This window comes from Chiroxiphia lanceolata, chromosome 3 (genome assembly GCF_009829145.1).
Source record: "Chiroxiphia lanceolata isolate bChiLan1 chromosome 3, bChiLan1.pri, whole genome shotgun sequence".
NCBI classification, from domain to species: Eukaryota; Metazoa; Chordata; class Aves; order Passeriformes; family Pipridae; genus Chiroxiphia; species Chiroxiphia lanceolata.
The window spans coordinates 104,416,378-104,440,021 of record NC_045639.1 but is presented as its reverse complement, the minus strand read 5'-3'; the positions used below and the strand labels follow the sequence as shown (position 1 = coordinate 104,440,021).

Sequence of the window (23,644 nt, the reverse complement as noted above, 5' to 3'; positions counted from 1 at the left end):
TTTCAACATAGGGAATTAACTGATTGTTTAATATGGAAATCAGATGACTTTCATTTTCATGTGTTTGCTTTTTAGATCGATAATGAAGAATACGGAGAAGCTTTGTCTTTAGCTCAAACATATGGCCTTGATTCTGATCTTGTGTACCAGAGACAGTGGAGGAAGTCGGCTGTTAATGTTGCTTCCATTCAAGACTACTTGGTGGGTTTGTTGTTTATGACTTCTAGGCTTTCTTATCAGAGTGACTGTGTTATCTTCACAGCAATTGAATTCTCAATTGTGCTCTAATTTATGCAGTGTAAATTGGTGGCAGTTTGGAGAACTGTCCTGCAAATTCCACCTCGTATCATGTGAAAGACAGCAATCTTGTTAATTTAACTGAAGGCCTGATCTGGAAAGCTTGAAAATCTGTCTTTTGGATATCTTCTAACTTCCATTCATAGCAGTATACTTTCTCTAGTGTGATCTCTTCCCCCACATGCTACAGGAGATTGCTGCCTGGCAAATGGCAAATAATAATTGGAAATATAAAGTGTTTAAATAACTTCTAAGTATTTTAGAAAATTATTTGGGAAGGTGAAGTTGGTATCAGTAGCTATATAACAAAGTCTGATTAATAAAATTTACAGTGAACTCTGCTACCTGTAACTGGAGCTTTTCAGTAGAATCCAGCATGGGGTTTTTTTGTCTTGGAAGGAAGACTTCTAACTCAGCAGACAAGTGGTGTCAAAGTCGCACAACCTTATGGTGCTATAGGAAAAAGAATTCCAAGAGAACAAGAGATACATAATCTCATTTTTGTTTTTTCAAGTCAGATATTAACTGAATGTCAAAATAAGATTTTTACAAGTAGTCATTTTTTGTGTGGTCTGTAATGTCTACTGGAGATCATTAGATAAGGGCAATGTGTTTTGTAAGGCTGGTGTCTTTTCTGTCATAGTATTCTATTGGCATGATATTGAAAATATCTAGTGCTATTGTGGAATACACTTGGTTTATAAAAACTGCATTTTACCTCCAAACCATCACATTTTATTTATTGTAAGCAGGTGTGATGTTAATTAGGAAGTACAAATAATAACTTCTCTTTCAGTTGTTCTGAAAGTTCTGCTAAATAATTTGGTATGTCTGTGCCCTTTTCTGTCACATGCACTCTGAGGGAATTATGTTTTTTGTGTTCTCATCTCTCTTGTTGGCTTACATTGTCAGTCATCAGATGAACTTCACATTTTCTTAAGTGGAAGAAATAGATCAGAAGACTTTAACATCTCTAGTTTTGTTGCTTTGAAGTGAACTATATAACCTTATGTCTTTGTTCTTGTTCTTGGATAGAGCAAAATTAAGAAACGTGCATGGGTTCTTCATGAGTGCTTGGAAAGAGTTCCAGAGAATGTAGATGCTGCTAAGAAGCTGCTTCAGTATGGCTTGAAAGGCACAGACTTGGAGGCTCTTGTGGCCATAGGGAAAGGAGAAGATGGTGGCAGGTTTGAGAAGAGTATTTTTTTTGTTTGTTTTCATTTTAAAGAATGGTGTATAAAGTAATTTCTAGGAATTTGCTAAATATTTTTAATCAACCACTAGTGAAAATGCTAAGAAGCTTTTGCAGGACATAAAGAAAGGTAATGCTTTGAATCAGGCTATTCTAAAGATGTCCACAAGGTACCTATTCTTATTTTATCTTTGTATGTACATAAAATGTAATGTTAAATGTAAGTGTGTGTATGTAAAATATAAAAAGGGAAATCACTATTTATTTTGTGCTACATTTTCTCTCTTCTCTGGTTGTCCTATAACTTCTTCATCCTAAAGAACTTAATGATATCACTCTTCTTCTATGAGAATCTGTTTCTCTTGCTACCTCTGGAAGCTGTAACTAGCCCTATCAATGCTTTTTGTTGTATGTCTTAATTGTTGTAATGATCTGTAATGATCAAGCAGAAGCAATACACAGTGGAGACAATTCTCCACAATATTGTGTTCTTGGTAGTAGAAATAGAAGAGGCTGTTCTTTCTTTATGCAATCATCTATTACCATTTTTTGCTGTAGATCCACTGCCAATCCCACTGCTACCTGTGGAATTTATAAACTTTTATCAAGTTTGGTTTTGGTTTGGTTTAGGGAGGGGGTGGGAACAAGAGGTGATGCCTTTTGTTGGCTTGTGATGAGTGCCTGCTTGTTTACAGCAGCAAAACTCAGTATTTTTCTATAAAAGTGTAGATTTTTAGTCTAGTCATAAATGTAAAGCTGTGTTAGTATGTCTCTCCAAAATTAGTTCATCATATATTTTTGTTGGTTTTTTTTCTTTTCATCGTCATTGGTTAGATTGTTGGTTTTGTCTTCCAGGTTTATCTTACCGGGGGAGGTGGACATTGAAGTTCCCTATGAAGACTTTTTGTCACCAGATGAAGAAATGGATACTAGAAAGGAAAAAGAGGCCAAGAAGCGTCAAGAACTGCTATTATCAGTAAACTTCTCAAAGTAAATGAAATGTTAGGCTGTGTTTTATTCAGTTACAGGTTTATAATAACTGCACAGTTGCAAGAACGTAATCACTCTCATGCATGTTCTTCCTAATAGGAAAGTGGTTTAAATTTTAATGGACATTATATTGTGTCAAAGTTCTTGGTTTACTTAATTCCTTGATATATTCTAGTGCACAAAGTAATTAAAGTGTGTAACCTGGGTCTTCATGCGCACATGATGTACAAGATTAATTGCAAACATGAGAATTCCCGTTTTTGAACGCAGGCTAACACTGGAGCAGAAGGAACTCTGCCGTAGCAGACTCAAGCTGTTAACTTACCTTGATCGCCTTGAAACCTATGAGGTGAGTTCTCTTGAGTTCTCAATCTACGGGTATTCTTAAAACTTTTTCATCACATCATCATATCTTTTTTGTTACATATTGCAGTATTAATGTTTATAGTCTTCTTGAAATGCTATAGTTTGTCACCGGAGAAAAGTAAGACATTTTCTGTTCAAGCTACTGTTTCTCATGCTTTACTATTTCACATGGCTGGCTTCTAGTCTTGAGAACTGTAGTTGGGAAGAAACCTGCTTTGAACATCCTGTGTCTGCAGGGAATTCGGTCATGCAACAACATGGGATGTGGAGTTCATGCAGGATTACTATGATTTCCTACCCAGTCGAATTGGCATATTTTATTCAGATTCTCTAACAAATCTTTTTCTTCCATGAGTTTACCAAAATGAAAGTTTTTGGATTGTCAAACAGTATTTTGCTAAGTTTTTATATTTTAACTTTGCAGTTGGCACTGCACACCCTCACACAGGACTTTTACTACATCTCTTTGCAACTAGTACTGTCTAAGCTCTAATTAAAATAAGGCAGAGTTGTCTTAGCTTATCAAGCAAAAATGCATCTGTTTTTTTCATACTGAAACAAAAACCAGCATGCTTTTCAGCATATGTCTCATACTTACTCATCCTAAGATAAAGAAATGTGTAGTCTTTTTGATGCTTTTATACATTGTGCATAAAAAGCAGTCTTGCTCCTTTTTTTTTTTTTAGGAAATCCTTGGAGGGCCTCATGCAGCTGAGCAGCATTATGATGGAGAATTCTTCAAGAAGTTCAGAAATCAGAATATTGTACTTTCAGCAAGAACTTATGCTCGGGTATTAATATTATAAATATATTTTTTTTATGTTATGCTATTTATCGGTTGTTATATTATTAGTATAGTTCTATTAATTATTAATATATTTATTTTGCTAGAATATAATGTTATTTTGGTATTGCTGTTTGCACTTAAGTATTTTCCCCCCTTTCTTTGAACTTAGCTGAATTTCAGTGGTAATTTAAGAGGTGGAGGTAACTTTAAATAAATGAATGCTGTGATCCTGAGCTTATTTTCTTTGTTGCTAAAGAAAATATAAAAATTAAATCTTTGTTGTATGACCTAAGTTTACATTTCTTGCTCATTTTTAGTCTAAATCAATCTTAGGCTAGTTCTGCAAGTTACTGTTTTGTTCTTTAGGAAAGCAACGTCAGAGCCCTGGAAATCTTGTTCACTTTCCATGGATCAGCTTTACTTCCACACAGACAGGCAATTCTCTCCAATTTTCCAGAGACTACTTCACCACATGAATATGCTGTGTTGTTACCTGAAGCTCGGTAAGGATGCATCAACGGATATTAACGAAAAGAAAGACGATTTTTAGGTTAAAATGTAAATTAATCTCCATATATGGCACTCGGCTATTGGTTTTTACCTGAAATCAAGGGGAACGGCTTTGTGTATATGGACTTGACCAGTCTTCATTTTCTGCTTTACTTTGTGCCATTTGTGGAATCTTTTTGATCTCTTCAGATTATTAACAGGAAGGTAGGGATTTTAAAGGTTCTCTCCATTACATATGTAAACAGGAACAGGGACTTTTCTGACCTGAAACTGTGTAGATTTTCACATATGTAATACAGGACTGTAATTGGTTTGTAATAACAGCTAGTGTTAGGAAATAAATAATACAAGTGTTTAACTCCCTGGAAACAAATAATGTTTTTCTCGATTTGTTTTGAGAAGTAATTTAACACTTAGGCAATCAGTAACTTCAGAATCACTAATTTTCTTGATACTGACTCTTACTCAACTTTTTTTAAGGTAGAATTATGAAAAGGTTTAAATCCAGGTTTTCTGTATCATTTCAGCATAAAATGTTAGTTTACTGTTAATTTTATATACACTTTCATAAGAGTCTTCCTTGAACATCATAATTATGTTCTGTATATTAATTAGAAGAATTTTTTGCTTCTAAAGTATTTCTTTCAGACACCTCAGTTGTGAAATTAGTTTTGAAACATACTCAGTGCTCATAAAGAGCTGGCAAATTTCATTATTCAATATTTTATAATACGACTTTGAAGTCTTACTTCAGAGGGAAAGTTTTTGAAGTAGCTAAAAGATTTTTTTTTTGGTAGTCTTTCAACATTATAGTTAAGTTTTTCACTTCAAGGTCTTAACAGTCCAATTTGGTCAATTCTCTATGTAGAATAGGGCTTTTCATTTCATCAAGTTACTCCCCTGACTTCTTTCCTAACTTATAATACTTAACAGTTTTGTCTTTTCTAAAAAGAAAGAGTGGTCTTTATTTCATGATATCTGATACTTCCCTTTTTATGTATTGGTAGTATTAGGAACATGTGTAGTTAAGGCATGAAAACACTTGTTTTATCCTTTTCTTTAAGGTAACAGTTAGGACCATGAAGAGAAATTACTGCAGTGTTTATGAAATTGGTAAAATATATTCCACTTCTTGTCTGTTGATAAGATTTATAATGTGAGACATAGGGAAGAACGGTCTTCTTAAATGTGTTTATGGTATTTTGTTGGTCATAAATAGGTTCCCTTTCTTTCTGAAAAGTTGTTTGTTCTTGTTTTTAAATTTTGTTTTTGTTGTATGCTTTGTTTACAAAACTGACTTATGTGCCGAGAGGCAAAATGACAGCTAAAATAAAACATTTCACTAGTGATTTAGTAGTAAAGATGTGAAGTTATGGGTTAAGAACTTAGTATTGTCTGCTGTTGAAAAATGGAAGTATATAGTTTGAATCTTTATTCCTGTAGCAGACAGAACTTTCCAGTGCTAGAGTCAAGTATATGCAGGTTCACACATTTTTTTTTTCGAGATTGCAGAACAGACAATACTGTGTGTCTGAAGTGTTTATCTTTGGACAGCTACAAAATAAGGATAAGATCAACTCCTATCTACACAAATATAAAAATATACTGTATATGTGATCTAACCATTTTCAAAAACTGTTTCTCTCTTACAAAACTGCTCACATAATATTGCTAAATTCACTCCCATAACCATTATTTTATTAATGTCATAAAATTAAATATGTACTGATGAAAATAGTTATTAATGAGAATAATATATTAATGAAACAGACTTATATTGTACAAAGTAAAATTTTCTTACTACCTTAAAAAGGTTTTTTTGGAATGGGGTGGATCTCTCCTCCCCTGCCAGTTCAGAGAGCTTCAGCTTCTGGCAGTTCTTAGTTTCACGTGAAGTCCATGAGTCCATGTGAATCAAAGAGAATTGGAGTTCTTGGTCATTTTAAGTGAGTTTACTGACCTGTTAGTTCTAGTGTTTTAAGGGAATTATTAGAGTGAATAGAATTACTAATATTTTGTAGATATGTCGTTATTGTTATGAAATCTGGTTTAAATGAGTGTGCTGTCTAGTTTTCTTTGTATTAGAAGACGATATGTAGACATAATTTGCTATAAATTGATTCAACAAGGTTATGATACAACTTATTCATTCCCACATAACATTAAAAAGTTGTAAGCACTGACTGCAGTTAATAAATTTCTAAACAAATGAAAAACATTACAAAAATATAAACACCAATGTATAATTAGAAAAAATTTTGGCAGCATTACCACTTACTTTCTCTTTAGCTTATGCAGCTTGTAATTACAGAGATCTCAGGATAAGGGGCCCTTTTTTTTCTGTCAGGATAGGTCGATTAGGTGGAAGGTGATTTTTTTTTTTTTGTCTGATACTTAGTGATTTTGTAGTGCTAAGACGGTGTGCTAGGGAGTTAAAGTATCCTAAAGTTGAGGAGACATTTAGGAGGACATTTCATTTAGGGTTCATCAGGGTATGCATTATTTTATATAATTCTAATACCAGGATAGTACCCAATGCAGAGTCCTTGGCTGGCTGAGTTCTGCTTAGATGACAAAGCTGAGGGCAGTGCTGATCATGCCAACTCATACACCAAAAATTAGATGTAGGTTGCCAGTTTCTTTATGGTTGGTGGAGAATAATCATCAGTTAATGAAAATCACAGGTAAGATGGCTGAGGGTTGAAGAGTTGGGCTGTAGTCCTTTTTACAGAGGTTTGATCTCTCTTCTTACTGACTCTGTAGTGAAGCTTCTGAAACACTAAGACACACTGGTGGCTCTAAATGCTTACTGGCTTCAAATTGGTATTGTGACAGACAGACATTACTAAGTAATGTATTTTTTCAGAATTCGAATTGTGACGTTTTCCTATTTCTTTTCATATTATTTCTCATCTGCTTTTGTAATGATGGCTCCTGAGTCTGGTGTCTCTAAGTCATTAGGATTCACAGTTCTTCTTAAAGATCCATCAGATGCACAGACTACATCTGTTAAGACAACTAGAATGAAGGTGGTTGAAGTTTAGGTAGTCAAAGAAGATGGTAGCTCTTTTTAATCTTTATTTTAATAGCTATAACCAGTGTTCTTAATGTATAGTTAAGACTATTGCCGTGAGGTTTTTAAATGGGATCTAGGAAAATACTGTTTTACCAGAGTTGTAAATACATAACCAGAGTATTTTTCCTTTTCTTTTAAATTTCTTATCCTTTTTACTACATTTAACTGTTATGCTGTAACGTTTCTGCTCACATTTTCAACTTACAGAAGTCTGGAACTTCAAATGTATGGTTCCCTCAACAGCCATAAGTCTGCTATATTGCACATTATGCCATAGTAAAAGTCTTCCCCCTAAGATAGTAGCTTTTTATATGTTGCTGTGTTTTTACTTCTTAACTTTCTCATATACTGGTTTTCAGTTGTGACATTAAGTGAATTTTTACTGGAGAGTTGTGGATGAACTCCATTTGCCTGATGAACTGGAGTGGGAATGGAAATACCTCCTAAAAACTTAGTGAAGCTTTTAAAACCTGGAAATTTCCATGCAGTTGACTTTCATCTATGAATGAATAAATACTACTAAGAGTTCATAAGCAGTTAGCTTTGCCTTTCCATAATGATATCTTCTCCTGAACTAGGTTTTTAGTTACTGCCTGTGGCACTGCAATTTCAATAAAACTTTTACAGTTTCATCTTCTCTCTTCCTCATATGTGCATGTAAATAGGTTTGATGACTGAATGTCTGCAGAACTAATATATAGTCCACATTTTTTATATTTTTCTTTTTTCTTTTAAAGCAGCACTACTTTTGTTTTTAGTGTAGTTCAGAAGTGTTCATGTTAAAAAAATTAATCCCATGGTCAGTTCTTTTTCTGTGTTTGTTTCAATTCGTTTGTATAGTGCTACAGTGAAAATAATGATGGCTTAAGTTTTATATGCACATCATTTTTCTCTGCACTAAGGAAAAGAAAAAACAATTCAGAGGTGGAGAGATCAATGTATTTAATGTTATTTTCAGGATATATTTGGTAAAAAAAACCCCCTTAGATCTTACTTTCTACTGTGAAGTAGAAAAAATAATTTTTGAGAGAAAGATTAAGTTTTGATGGCACTTGTGTTCCTGTCTGGATTGACTTATGGGAGGAGCAGGAAAGATTCTCGTCCATTTAAAAATTAAAGCAGTGGTTTGGAGGAAGAGAGACTCTTCTGCAAATGGCTCATGTCGGGATCTGGGAAAACAGCAGGAACAACTCACTGCAGCCAGGAGGCTGCTGCAGACAGTGAGCTGTGAAAGTACATAGATGGTAGTCTTGAGGAGTTTTTGAAGAGGAGAATGAGAACTTGAAGCCATGAAGGAGCTGTGGAGAGCAACACAAACTGTCACGGAGGAAGGGGGAAAGTTTCACAGAAGCTGCTGTGCTGGAGCTGAGCTGTCATTCAGCTGAGAGAGCTGAGTGTGTTCAGCATGGAGAAGGTTTCGAGAAGGCCAGTAGCAACTTTCACATACCTTCCTGTAGCATGTGAATTAAGCCTGTGCTGTATATCCACAGAACATTAACAGGATTTTCTGTGTATTTCTGGCTTCTTAATGCCTGACTTGTCCTGACTTCATCTACCATATGTGTCTTTTGCCTGCACAGTCGTGAGCTGGAGTTTGACTTGCCTTGCTCAGTCTTCTCATGAAAGTGTACTGCTGCCATTGTCTCATTTGTTTGTTGCCTTTTTACAGGGTTTAGAACAAAATTTCTCCCAGGAACGTTTATTATGCTTTGTAAAGGTACAGTTCTGAAGCAGTATTTTCATGATCTGGTGACAGATAGCTTTGATCTTACTTGGAGTTCAGCTGTGTCTTTAAAATAGCCCATTTTGATTTTATGAAAGCTGCTGCTTCGCATTTTTAATTGTACACAAGTTAAAAACCCATAGTGAGTTTCTGAGCTGTGGTTGTGTATGTTAGTTGACTTTTCTGATGTTTAGGTTATCATTCTAGGTTGTTTAGGAGAAAAAAAAACGAAGTTTCCCTCTCCCCAAATTCTGTTAAAAGTTAACCACATCATTAATACATAGCTTGATTTATTTATGTGAAATCAGTTATAACTTTCTCCTCTGGTGGCAGAGTTGCTTCAAAAGACCTGTCATCGCAGTGTGCACAGCGGGAATTCTGAAGGGTAGTTAACTGTGGCAGCCAAAAGCAGCAGTGGGAAACCTTTTCCACTGGTTTATGCAGATCAGTTTTCCCCAAATGTGTGATGTTTTTGGCACTCTGTTTTAGGCAGCAGCTGTACTTTAATCTTGATGAATTTGCTGCATCCTATTGATACACCTGGAAAATGAAGCACTTCTCTCTTTGCCCACCACTTCTGTAACACAGAGTATATTGAAGCATTGTAATCAGTTCTATAATTGTACTAACCAATTCACTGTTCAGGTACTATAGTGATAAAAAAGAATGTTTTCATGCAATATGAACAATGCAATACATATTGCAGCTGTTTGAGATGATACATGTAGGATGCGTTTCTTATATTTCATCCTCAGTTATGAAATAATTGTGACATAACAAAACTGTTTTAGAGCCATAAGAATTGCAGAGCAACAGAAAGTGGCATTGATTTCCTTATTGCTGTCAGAGAAGATACAGGCTTTGGACAAAGGAGTTACTAAATTAAATTAAAAAAGTAGTATTTATTTTATTTACTTATTTAACAACTTTCAAATGCAGAATTAGTTGTTTATAACACAATTTGTCTGACAATGTGACATGATTAAAAAAAAAATAAAAGATTCATCTACTTCCTAAGTGCCCTACTCTTAAAAATGTCAATGCCTTTCACCAAAAAGATACTGCTTCATGAATGCATTGGGGCAAATTGCCTTGTGCATTCAATGTGCACGAGTTTACAAGGGAAAAGATCTAAAAAGAAAAAAAAATAATTTTTAACTAGATCAGTCTTGGAGACAGGCCTATTGTAAGAACTGCTTGAAGAAAAAAAAAAACCACACAGTTGCTATTGGTAATGGAGAGAATTGGAATCTGACCTTAAAACTGAATTAGACCTTCCTCTTTTGAAAGCCTGTCCTTGGACAGAAAAATACAGGTTTCAATAAATGCAGTTGGTAAGATACGGAAACTATATAGCATGGACCTCTTTTGATAAAGAAAAGAATGGAAAGAATTGCTAAGCCAATGTAAACAATAGAGTGAAAAGAGCAATACAGGAAAAGTCAGCTCTTTTTGAAGAAACAGAGTTGAAGAAACAGAGTTGAAAACCTCCATAATCAGTCAATTTACTGGACTCTAATCATATTTATTCTACTGTCAAAAAGAAAAGGGAAGGATAAAGGGTGGGGGAGAAGCAATGGCTCAGGAAAAAAAATAAAAAAAAAAAGCCCCGAAACCATCCTTATGTTTGTGTGCAGTTATGGTATGGCACAGCTGAGAGCTTCCTTCTGTTGGAAAGGAAAGCCACCTATTTCAGTGACTACAATGATCTGACCCCGTGTCTGGAATCTTGAGTGAGTGCCGGCTGCATAGCAATGCAGACTTAACCTGCACATATCTCTGACCTCTGTGGGATTTCAGTGACTAAAAAAAACCTGCAAGGTTGTGTAGCATAAGTACTGAATGAATTCTGGATGTAGTAGTGTACATTGCATATATGACAAGCTACCTGTGCATGCTGAATTCACCATTTCAGCCCAGTTAGAACAATGTTGTGTACACAGGGCATGAGAGGAGGTTCTGATTTGCCCTTGTTGAGCTGGATTTGCTGTAGAGTTGTTGTAAACAAAAACATGGTAGAAAAATGGGAGGTCTGCCTATTTTCAGATATGTGTTCATGTCTGTATGTCTTTATTCTCTGTCTTATCTGCATGTATGTTTTTGAGTTTGCAGACTGCAATAGTGTTTTGATGCCCAAAATCTTTCTTAACTGACTTACTTCCGTTTTGACAGCTACTTTTCCAGTTTTGTTGCTCTCTGTTTCTGCATGAGTCACTGAAATTACTGATAATGGAAATTTGAAGAAAAAAAATAGTTGTGCTGAAACAGAAATATTAGTTAAGAACAAACCTGTGATAAATGTTGAGATAAATACAGTATTTTAATCTTTGCTTTTATAAAGGACTTGGGTACAGGGATCTGTCATCCTTGCTTGTGTTGAGGCTGGTTTATTCCAGTCCTTGTATTTGATTTCAAATACAAAGAGTTTTTCGTAACTTTTTAGAATGAGGAGAGAAAGTAAGGACAATTGGATGCAGTTGTGGGGGGAAGGAGAGAGTTACATATTTCTTTAGTGTTGTTGAGAAGGTGAATGGAATTAGGAGTCAGCTCTGAGTGTTGTGGGTTCTGCTGGGGTTTTTTGCATATGTGATGTTAGCTCAGTAAGAAACTTGCCTGTTTAGACTGTCTTTCCATAATTACCAGTTTCTACTAGGATGAAAAATTTTGTAGGCTTTTTTTTTTGTGTGTGGTGTTTTCTTTAAGCATTTAGAGGAGGCGGTTTCTGAGTGCACCTTGACTCTTAGTGAGAGTTTAAAAATATAAAATTCCTCTCTGAACTTATTCCAGTGGTGAACCCAAATACTTTCAATGGCAAATGGAACCAGAGCAGAAAATACTTTAAAAAGTATTTTCTGTGGCTTATCTATACACCTGACTTAAAATATTTTGACTCTCAACTTTTTCTGCTGTGAGAAGGGAAAAAAGATATACAGACATTTTCCAGTCAAGATTGCACTGCATAACGATTCTTTGCCATGAAATGAAAAATCTTTTCCTCTTTAGTATTTTGCAGTCAGGTCTGTTAAAAAGCTTTTATGAAAACCGTTTGAAGTATGCTTTTAGCACTTCTGGGTTTGATGTGCCTGGATGACTGTAGGTTTCATTCCTGCAAAACCTTGTGCTGAAACATGAGATTGGTCTTAGTAGATTTGGCCGGAAGGCAAATGGCCAACAACAGTTGTCAGTGAAAAAAAAATGATGCAGGTAAGCACATTGCAACATTTACCTGAAGTTTCTCAAGTGAGAAATAACACTACATCTATAATATATGGCTCAAATATCCTGCGTTAGATATTTTCTAGACATAGGAAACTTCCATGACACTTTTTATTCCAGGAATTCATTCTCTTTTTGAGCCAAAGGACATGGTGGTTTATCTTTTATGCCATGCAGCAAGTTAACAGCTGAGCTGCATATTGTATAAAACAGATCTTCTGTTTATTGTAAACAAGGCCATGTCTCATCAGCTTACACTGTTACAGGAAGTAAGAACAGTGAAATGCTATTTCCTATTTAAGTGAAATCATAAAATAGTATGCCTTGTCAACTTGATATCAGCCTCGGCATATTGTTTCTTTCTTTTAGGATTTTTCAGTCTGTTCTGGCTTTTATGGAAGGGATGTTAATACACTTCTTGCTGTTTGTCGTTCACATTGCTTGTCTCTGTACTTTTCAACTTTTTTTTCAATTGTACCATGTCGAGTAAGATAGAAAGAGGCAGAGTTACACATTGCTTCATCACTTGGTGGATTTTGGAAGTGCAGGGAAAAGGGGAAGCAAAACAACTTTCACAGAGAGCAAAACCAGGGAACTTAAATTGTTAAATTAAACAAAAATTATTTTTTTAAGTGGTAAACTTGCAATTTGAGTTATTATAAGTCTGGGACGTTAGAGAAGATATTTTTAATGGGATCTTTATGTAATTCATGACTTCTCTTATTTGGTAAGGATTCTAAAGTGTAAAGTATTTTTAAAAAAATATTTAAATTTAAGGGCAAACCCAGGTGTTTTTTGTGTTTATAGGGATAGGAAAGAAAGTACCTACTTTTAGGGAAATGCAGATCATTTTCTGGAAACAGTTGGGGATACAGGCTGGGTAGGTGGTTGATATTTACTTGTCATGTGTCTCCCCTGTTGCACCACTGTCAGTTAGTTCAGTGTGTCAGAGACACTTGCAAAAGCCAAATTTTGGAAGAGAGGAGTAGGAGCACAGTTTGTGTTCTCTTTAATAGAATAATGGGATCTTTTATGTTGGAAAAGACCCTTAAGATCAAGTCCAAATTTAAACCTAACACAGCCAAATTCACCTCTAAACCAGGTCCCTAAGTGCCACATCTGCATGTCTTTTAATACCCCCCAGGGATGGAGACTCAGCCAATATGTTGTCTTAATAAGACGTGAGTGAGAAGGACTGATAGAGAGGGACTGAATTTGTTTTACAGGTTCCCCAGTACTATTCAGGATGTTCTTAGTGGAGCTGTTGTTTATAAAAAAAAAATTGTTATTTTATTGTTCCCTCTGGTGGTCTAGTGGTTAGGATGCGGCGCTTTCACCGCCGCGGCCCGGGTTCGTTTCCCGGTCAGAGAAAAAGTCCCCCGGGTAGATGGAGCTCGTTAGCCCTGTAAGGCCATCCATCTAAGAGAAGGTCACTCTATACAAACCTACGTCCTGAGGACCTCACTGCCACTGTCCAAGCTTGCTCGGCCCCGGCAGATGAACCTCAGGATTAAAGGGTGGGCTCAGCTCAGCGCACACTGTGTCTCACCTAAAAAATCCACTGCGCAGGCTCGAAGGGTAAAGACCCTTCCCAAATCTTCGTTCGCGAAGACTGGCCATACTTATACTTATTAAAAAAATAATCTCAGACACAGTATGGGCCTGTAGGACTTGATTACATCAAATAATTTCAACAAAGTACATTACAAATCTTAGAGGCAGAATAATAGTAAAGGCATTAGTATGTGAGCTAATGTTGGGATAAAAAACTATCTGTAATGTGAAATTAGAGTTGTTACCTGAAAATCTCCTCTTTTAATGTTATTTTTCATAGTAATTCTACTACAATTTTGCAGACATTTGGAGCAGCTTCTGAAATGAAACCTTTGTCTGTCCTTTACTGTATAAAAACTCTTTTCTCTTTTGTTTTCTGCATTTAGAAAGTGTGTTAATATTTAAAAAAACACCCAGCCCCTCTGAAAAGAACAACACAAACAAACAAAAAAAAACCCCAACCAACCAAAGTTACATGAAAAGGGGAGATTTCCTCAAACCGTTTGTGTTTGATTAGTCTGTCCAAGACCCTTGTGCCTGACCAGTCTGTCAGTGTCCCATATGGGGACTCTTCGCTGAGTAGTTCTCCAGATCAGAGGGCAGTTTTACTGACACACTCAGGGTCACAGGCCAAAGGGAGAGACCCCTCCTGGGGCTCCACACCTTTATTCAAGCATGTTACCCACTGTCAGCAGCTGCCATCATCCTTGAAGGACTCACACTAACAGTTCATGCAATAACACTCTTTATTATTAAAATTGATGCAGGTTAAGGTTTGAGGATTGCTGGTGATAGTATCTGACTGCAAAAACATATTCAAAGCAATATACGGGCAAGCTGTCCTCCCTAACAAAAGTTAGCTTGAGGTATTCATTGAGTGCATGTAGAGTATGGTTCTTGCCCAGTAAGTGTCCCTATGGGGGAGAAGACAGATTCAGCCCTAACTTCTCCCCATTCTTAACTTTTACACTATTTCTTTACCTTTAAGTTGATCTTGTGTGACTGCAATCATACATTTTACTTGGTGAGGGACGGAGGCACCTTGGCGTCGGGTAACAGTGTAGAGTCTGAGATAACCTTAGGATGGGGATATGCATCAGTCCAAAGAAAGTGATTTTGCCAGGGATGATTCAAAAGCAAGACATCTTCCTTTATCTCCCTTGGTTTTCAGCTGTGATGTGGCTTATCAGCAAATAAGGACCACTGAGTTCCCTCCTCTGCAAGGATTTAAGCAGTCTGGCCACAGTTTCTGCTCCACTCCACCCTCCGCTTAGTTCCCTTAGCATGTACTGTGTACGGGAAATTGGGCATGCTGACCACATCCAGGGAGTAGCAACTGCATTTCCCCCTATAATTTCTGTACTGTTATAACTACGTCTATAACTTTCTACTTTTCTTGACTTTTACCCCCAGTCTTTCCACAGGCCTGTCCCTGCCTGAACAACCAACAAACTAATCCACCCCTTGAAATGTCTTCTTAAGCCTATTGGGAAGTGAACGGGAAAAATTTACTAAGGAAAGAAATTGTCATGGGCAAATTTTGTCCTGCTTTCTTTTCTGTGAAATAGAACACAGAAAAGGAGAGAGAGCATTATTGATAGAGAGTCATAAAGTGCTGCTTGTGCTGTCTTGATTTTGTATTTTGGAAGACAGGATTAATGACACTTCGGCTTTTCTAGTATTTGACATTTCAACTGATAAAGAGAACTTTTTCACTACACACTGAACTTTCCCTAATAACATCCTCATGTATGACATTTGAAATAAGGCCATATTAATTTAGTTTATGAACTCAGTTTTAAATATTAATATTTAAAATTATTGGTAAATTATGTTATCTAAGACTTAAACAACTAACAGCCTCCCTAATCCCCCAAATTCATGGGTGGATGATGAATCTTTCAAAAATAAGATGAATCTTTTAATAAATGTAGGGCATATGTACCAGGAATAAAGTCACTTGAGGAAAGTGACTTTATTCCTGGTACATATGCCATAAATGTTAATTTGGAGTTTTCTTTATTAATTATTTTTCAGTGGTGTTATTACATGGTGCCTAATTATTAAGAGAACTGCAGAGTGTTTTGTCCAGCTGAACTGGAGTTGAATGCACATGTTGCTACAGGAATAAGCAGTTTTCCATCTTCTCCCCTCCTTTTGTTTGACTTTTATAACCTGCAAATCTGCCAGTTTACTGCTGGCTTTCTGCAGCATGTATCATTTGGGGGGGTTGGAATTTCTGTGATCAAACACGGGGTGTTATTTGTTAATGCATAGAGGAGGGAAAGAAAGAGCGGCCAGTCTTCTGGGTGAGATGTCTGTGTGTATGGGGCAGGGCAGTAAGTGTGGGCATGTCTTGCTTTGCTCAGTGAGTTTAATGGCTGTTGCTAAATGAGATGGAGTCACTGAATTTTAGTTGTTGTTTTGACTCTTGCTATATTGTGGAATTGATTTGTTGGTTGGAATTGTGTTTCTTTGGAAACTACTGAGTTACAGTGCTGCTTTTCAAGAGATGAGAAGACTGTGTCAGTTCTTAATTTATAGATAGACATTGTCCACATAGTATTGCTGTTGCTGTTTATTATCAAGGTCAGAAGAAAATGTGTGAAACTTAAAACAGCTTATTGCTCCAGTATGCTGCAACTCTAATGTCTCTACATTGTAAATGGTTTGTTTCTTATTTCTACAAGTGCCAGAACCTATAAGGTTCTTTTCTTTCCCTTTAGTTTATGTTCTTCATTCCTTGATGTGTTTTGTTCGTGTTTTATACTGTTTTAACAGTTAGCCTACAGTAGCAAGCCATAACTAATCATTCTAATATTAACCTATGTTGTTCTTAATCTGTATCCTAAGGAGATTTTTTTTTTTTCTTCATCAACCTCAATATTTAGAGGATGTTTCTCTGTGGAAGGTTGTAGTCAGAAAACCACATTAAACTTAATTGAAAAGATCAGTACAGCAGGGTATATCTTCTTTTGCTTCAGTACAAGGATTTGTGCTAAAATTTGAACAATAGTCGTGGTTTCTTTTCAAGATGTGAAGTTTGTAGGTTTTTATCATTTCAGTCTTCTGTGACAGCACATGAAGTTGGAATACTTAGTGTGAAGTTGTAAAAATTCTGAAACCATGTAGTGTTTTTTTTTTCCTTTTTTTAAAGGTATAGTCAGTAAGAAAATCAATTTATTAATGTTTGTTATTGGATCTTTAATGGTATAGGTAGAATATGTGTTTGTACAGATAATATAGAGGCAAATCACACTTGTAAAGCTGCATTAAGAAGTAATAAATCTTAAAGAATTGATACTGTGAATGAATGACACGCTTATGAATTCACTGAAATACTTGTGTATACTGTGTATTCTATTAATTGAATGCCATAAAAAATTAAAAATAAATGAAATTATGTAAAACTTCTCTTTTCTGTTATACCAGTTACAGGAAAGGGATATTGAAAATTCTTCCTTGGAATGAGCAGAAGCATCGTGAAGAAGACTGGTGTGAAAAAGCAGAATGCAGGTAAGTATATAAAAACCAAAAATATTTCTCCATATTTATGTACATTTCAGAGAAATAATTTACTTACTAATTCTTAAAGTGTGGGAAATACCCAGTAAGACTGGCTTCTTATTTTTTGTACTCACTGACTTGTGTTCTCAGCCTTCTTAGTGAGATTGACTGAGCACTGTTTCATGTTCCAGTGTTACCTGCAGTGTGCCTCTGTAATGAGTAACTTTGGCAAGCTCATGTGAGCAGTGGGAGGTTACTGTTGGAGATCCTGATTTAGTTATCTGTTTTTCCTTCCACCCCATTACTTGTCAGCCATAACATTATCATAGCAGCATTAATGGATCACAGAACTGCCTTTCACTGTGTGAGGAACAGATGGAAAGCAGAGGTGGGGCATACCTGTATCTTTAATAGAGAGGATTCTTTCCTTCATGATCTATCTACTGTTTGAAATCTCGTATCAGTTGCTTTTCTGACAAAACTAACACTCAGTGTGATTGGCATTTGAGTCTCATCAAATTATTTTGTAGCGGTAGGTTGATTGTATAATTTTCTTTTGGAAGTTTTAGAAAAAAGACTAATGTGGAAAAAAAATGCAAGCAAATATATACTTAAACATGTACTTCCTTTTTTCTTTTTAAAGGATAATTATTGAACCAGTTTTGCAAGATGAAGGCGAGTTTCTGTATGAAATGCAACCTGAATTACTGAAGTACAGGACTACTGACCTTTCAGTAGATCTCGTTGCTGATTGGTATTTGAGCAGAGCTCAGGAAATTGAAAAATATGCAATGCAGGTGAGAATAGCAGTGAGGAAATGATGGTGGCTGATCAGCCTTCTTCAACAGAATCCTTAATATTCTTAATGCATATTAATGGGACACTTTTCCCTCAGTAATGTACAGTGTCTCAATCTTCATTATGGCTTTTGAAGTATTTGTTGGTTTTTTTTGCAGTGTACTTATGCTTGCTCTAAAGTTTACTTAGCCAAATAATTAATCCATAGGAATCAATAGGAAGCCAGTAGATTCCCTTTCACATGGTTTACCATAGCAGATAGTAGCTCTTTTGTAATCCATGAAAAATGTTTACCATTACATTTTTATGTTTACAACTAAGGGAGGGGGAAGTTGTGCACAGGATGTTGGGAAACATATTTTATTACCTGCCACATGATACTATATCATGTATATTGATATGTGGCAGTAATGTGTCACTGTCATATGTCAATATGTGGTATTGTCATGATTGATTCCTGGCAGTTCTATTGTGTGTCTGTAGGGCTACCATGCAGCTTATTTTTGCTTGATTTTCTTTGTATGTTAAAAGTATGTGAAACTCTGTGTAGTAAAGATAAGCATTGCAAGTAAGAGCAGAACTCATCACTGATGTGCTGCAGTATTTTAGTGCTTCTTAAGACAATTGAGCTGCATGAAAAGGAGATTGACTGGAAGTATCATTATGAGTTAGTTTTAATGGGTGAGTTCTTTCATTCTTCAAGTTTTCAGTCCTCCAAGGCTCTTCAATTATAGTTGCCTGGGATCTTAACAGCGTATCAGTATGTATGGAAATAAAAGCAACTTCTAAGGATCAATTAAATTGTGAACGTAGAAATTAAATTTCATTCTGCTCTTCCACACTTACGTCTGTCTTGCTGAATACATACAGCCAATATTGCATTCTTTGAAATCCAAACAAATTCAGTCACCAGGGAAAAAGGGTGTAATTATCTTCTGTGACATAAAATGCAACAATTAAAATTATTAAATCATGATCAGCTAGAAAAGTCACATTACATGTCAGTTACCTAATTGTCTTAGAGCAATCCTTCATATTCCATACAGTGAGATGACGTGATGTATCTCTGTTTATGATCTCCAGAAGGAATAATATTCTAAATTATGTACATGGGATGCATTTTGGTCTAAAGCCTTTTATGACATCATTGTCTAAGATTAAGTATTTTATTTGGTCCTTATAAAGCTGAAAAGAGCAAACCATTTAGGAATATACAGTCCACAAAAGCTTCTAGGAACTTAAAATTGCCTATTAAGCAACAGGGAAAGAAACACAAACGGGGCACAGATTGACGTTGGTTTTTGGCAAACCAAAATTGTTCAGCAGTGAGGGTTTTTTATTATTTTTTCAGGTCGACTGTGCTCTGTCCCTTGTTCGTCTTGGCATGGAGAGGAATATTCCTGGTCTGCAGGTGCTTTGTGACAATCTGATCACTCTTGAGACAGTAGTTTATGAGACTGATGGTGATCGAACCTTGACTTTAAAAGAACTTCTAGAGATGAAAGACATTGAGAAGCTGAGACTGTTAATGAAGAATGTAAGTTTCAAAATAAATTAATAAGTATACCTTGGTTTTCTGTAACTCGGTTTACCATAAATCCTGTATATATAAAGATACTGTTAGTGGCTGACATTTTTCTGATGAACCTCCATCTTTAATTCAACAAAAATTTAACATTTTTACAGTTCCTTTACTGTGTGTTGGTGTCTTTAAATATTGTCAAGAAATCTTAATATTTGTCTCTGCAGCAGATGTGTGTTTTTCATTTCTGTAGTCAGCCTGTCCGTGGCATTTCAGAATACAAAAAGACCTCTTGGAAAGGTTAAAATATAGCTAGAGATTGAGTAGGGCTCTGAAATTCAGTTGAAGCATTTCTAGAGGAAAATACTCAAGATTTTCATTTTTTTCCTAGGATTTATGTAATCACTCATAATTAGTTTTCCTGTCTTGCATTCTTGCTGAAAGTAATGCTACTCTGGCATGCTTGCAAGCCGATCTTTCACTCATATTGAAATGGCAGGAGGAAAACAGCTGGGCTTTCCTCATGGAATGGGCTTTACTCCCTGTACTGCTCAGTTTCCCCGAGCCATTGGGTAGCAGAAAGGTTGTTTCAGTGCTTCATTGTATAGTGATCTGTGCAGTGGTGGTGAATGTCAGCTTTCAGCTCTTGTTTGTGATAGGTGAAGATACTGTTTCAGTTACATTGATCAAAATAGATTCTGTTTGTTTTTTGCTTTTTTTTGCTTATTTTGGATAATGAAACTGAATTTGTTCCTTTTTTTGCCCTCTCTGTAATTCATTGTGTTTTCCAGTCCTCCGATGAAAAATATGTGAAGAATGTTTATCAATGGATGATCCCTTTTCTCCACCGCTGTGAAAATCAGTCCCCTGGACTTGCAAATTCACTTTTTAAAGAATATTTAGTAACACTGGCAAAGGAAGACTTGACTCTACCTCTGAAGATATTTCAAAATTCAAAACCTGCTGTAAGTGCAGAACCCTGATGATTCTACTGGTTTGTTTGGAAATTCTTGTCCTGAAGAGATACGTTCATAAATAGGGCTAGTTCATTTAAATCAGATCGTCTTTCTGATCTTTCTCTTCCTCTTGGACTCAGGATTTGTTATGTTTTAGAACACATTAAGTGAAAAGTTTTATATCATACATTATGATGCAGCTAAACTGTCCTTGATGAGGTTGTCAAACTAATCTAAAAATGATCTTGACCTAGTAGAACAGAAGTTATTGTATGGATTCTTCTTTGAAGTAATTTTCTGGTAATCTGTTCAAAGTAAATTCCTGGCATATTCACTTTTAAAAAGTGAATATGAAAGAGTTTAATGATCTCACTAATATTTCTTTCCTGAGGAATTTTACTAGGATTAAATTGCAAATTAATTCCCCTGCATCCTGCTTTCCACGGGAAATCTGAAGAATAAAATGGGGACCATTAAGATTGAGGGAAAAGTTCAGTGAGTAAGGGTTGAAGTTGCCTTCCGTATGAGTGTTTCATGCTGCTTCTATGGTTTAAATAATTCTTCCAGAGCACATAAGCACATTTTTGCGTGCTATTGAACTTTCTGAGTATATGGACAAAAATCAACTAGTGGAGCAAAACCACAGCTATTTTGTGTGTTGATACTGTTGAACATATTAAACAAATCTGACAAATGTTTGCAGCAGTTGCCTTCCTCTGCCCTGTACCCTCTTCACTTTTCAAATTCCAGAAGGGTAGAATGGCACACCACTGTTCTTTCAAGTGTCTACACTACAGGAAACTATCCAAGTTATGTTTCAGGTCGTGACTTCACCAGGTTTTTAGCAAGGGTCACTCTGATTGCACCTAGAGACAATTTACTTGCTTGGAGTACACATCTTTTTATATTCAAAAGAAAACTGTTGAATTAGAAATGGAAAATAAAAATGAGTGTGCTTTCTTTTCTTGTTAGTGTCAGCAAAAAATTATTCCTGATCAAGACCAGCTTATGATTACGGCACTGGAATGTATTTATAGCTGTGAACGAGATGACCAGCTCTCTCTCTGTTATGATATTTTGGAATGTCTTCCACAAAGAGGATATGGGTAAACATTTTCAGCTGGTTGTTTGTGAATATTTTCGAAATATTAAATAGACTTGTGAATTAATGCTTTAAAAATGGTTGTTAAGTCACTAAAGGGCAGTTGATGTTATTGGAATATTCTGCTCCTGTCTGAGTTGCCATGATTGTCATATGTGTATCTGTATGCTTGTGATGTGTATGTGCTCTACCAGATAATAGAGAAAAACATGAGTTAAAGTAGCAACCCGGAGCAAGGCTTCTGTGTTAGCTCCTTAGACTTTTATAGTCTGATGAATTGAGACCCAGTGTTAGTGTCGTATTGGTCCTTAATCAAGGAATGTTTCAAACTGCTTATCTTTATATCAGTGTAATATGAATTACATTAAGAGATTATAAGAATTACTTGTTTATATATGTATTTAATTGTGTAATATCTTTGCAGGCCTGAAACAGATAAAACTAACACTCTTCATGATGAAGTAGATGAACTGGAACAAATTCTTAGGTATTTAATTTAGCTAAAATAAATAATGTATTCTTACACAAGTCCCTAGGCAGAGCCAAGAACTTTTTTATGACAAGAAAGCAGCAAGAATACTTACCTTGTTTTTAGTGCTGTCAACAAGATTATCTGTATGGTTTTTTTATTCAGAACATAGAAATGTTGAATGGTTTTATCTATTTGAATATCATAAAAATGCATATATTTCTTTCTTTAAAAGTTTGGGGACTTGGGGTTTTTTTTTGTTCTTTTTTTGAGGAGAAGGAGGGTTAACTGAGGAGTTTGTTTTGGTCTTGATACTCTATAATGCTTTACGTGATCAAAGGCAAAAACTGTAAAGATATGTTATCAGGTTATTGGTGATGTATAATAATAATACAGTGTACCCTACTGTATTATTATTATTATATATATTTTAAAAAATGTAGATAATGTTACTCTGGCTAATCCCTACTGTTACAGATTTTATGGAATCTGTTTGCATTTGCAGTACATTGTCTGAGACAGCTTTAAGACTGCTGCTGCAGCAGTAGGTGTACGATTGTGCAGGATTCAAAAACGCTGACTCTCTATTTACAGTGTGTCAGAGCTGTTGGAGAAACATGGACTTCAGAAACCTGTTTCTTTTGTGAAAGACACAAAGGACAATGTGGAGGAGGCACGGAAGCTGATGATTAGGCTGACAAGGCACACAGGTCGCAAGTTAGTATTCCAAGGGGAGCGGGAGATAAGAGGGAAAGGACAGTCAGGTAACAGTCCCTGCCTGTTGTGCTGCAGTAGGGAGCTGTGGCATTCACCCTGAAGATGGTGTACCTAAAATACATTTGTTAAACTAATGATTAACGTGATTGCTGTTTTGGCTGCATTCTCCACAGTCAAATCTGTCTTACTTTGAACCTGCTTTAGTATGTTGGTGTTCAAGTAAACAAGCCTAAAAGGCTGCAAGATGATGAACTGTAAAAGTTAACATATTGTAAATGAGGTCCTTTAAGACCTATTTAATTTTATTGAGTGTTGGATTTGTAAAATAACAGTTAGTTGTTTTTGGCATGTTTTCTTGGAACCCTTGTAATAGGGTAATTTATTGATTGTTACTTACTGATTCTACTGCTTATATTCCCAGTATAATTTTTCTACTTAAGAACTACTTCATTTACGTCATCTTTCAATTGTGCATGAATTATTATGGGCTCTTGACATGAGCAGATAAAAAATTTGAACCCTGGGAAAAGCAGCCATCACTGTGGGTGATTTTTCTTTCTTATTTAAGGCAAACATGCACAGCAGTTTATTGGTGATGGTAGAGTAATATTTTGATTTTTAGTAGTATGAAAGCTTTTTAAGAGTTCTAAAAATCTTTCTTTGCAAAGATCAAGTCAATGCCTCGGTAGGAAAAATGTTGATTTTTCCACTCATGGAGACTCTTTGCTTTGTCAAAATGAAAGTTAATGCCACATGAGAAAATCACTATTATCTGGAACTAGCTAAAAAAATCTTTTTTTAATCTGAAAGGCTCAAGATAATGTGAGAAAGCCTTCATAATGTTTTTTACTAATAAAAGTTT

General features: G+C 35.7%; 1 protein-coding gene across 1 annotated transcript in view; it reads left to right on the top strand.

Moving 5' to 3' along the window:
• Nucleotides 1–23,644, top strand: part of NBAS (NBAS subunit of NRZ tethering complex) — a 166,612-nt gene that overhangs the window by 26,596 nt on the left and 116,372 nt on the right. Inside the window, exons 16-28 of the mRNA XM_032681667.1 lie at nucleotides 76–201; nucleotides 1,333–1,484; nucleotides 2,345–2,479; nucleotides 2,750–2,828; nucleotides 3,532–3,636; nucleotides 3,999–4,135; nucleotides 17,144–17,227; nucleotides 17,862–18,015; nucleotides 19,368–19,553; nucleotides 20,330–20,503; nucleotides 21,467–21,600; nucleotides 22,021–22,083; nucleotides 22,660–22,782. Of these exons, the coding sequence (XP_032537558.1) occupies nucleotides 76–201; nucleotides 1,333–1,484; nucleotides 2,345–2,479; nucleotides 2,750–2,828; nucleotides 3,532–3,636; nucleotides 3,999–4,135; nucleotides 17,144–17,227; nucleotides 17,862–18,015; nucleotides 19,368–19,553; nucleotides 20,330–20,503; nucleotides 21,467–21,600; nucleotides 22,021–22,083; nucleotides 22,660–22,782 (1,652 nt within the window). The remainder of the gene's footprint in view (nucleotides 1–75; nucleotides 202–1,332; nucleotides 1,485–2,344; nucleotides 2,480–2,749; nucleotides 2,829–3,531; nucleotides 3,637–3,998; nucleotides 4,136–17,143; nucleotides 17,228–17,861; nucleotides 18,016–19,367; nucleotides 19,554–20,329; nucleotides 20,504–21,466; nucleotides 21,601–22,020; nucleotides 22,084–22,659; nucleotides 22,783–23,644) is intronic.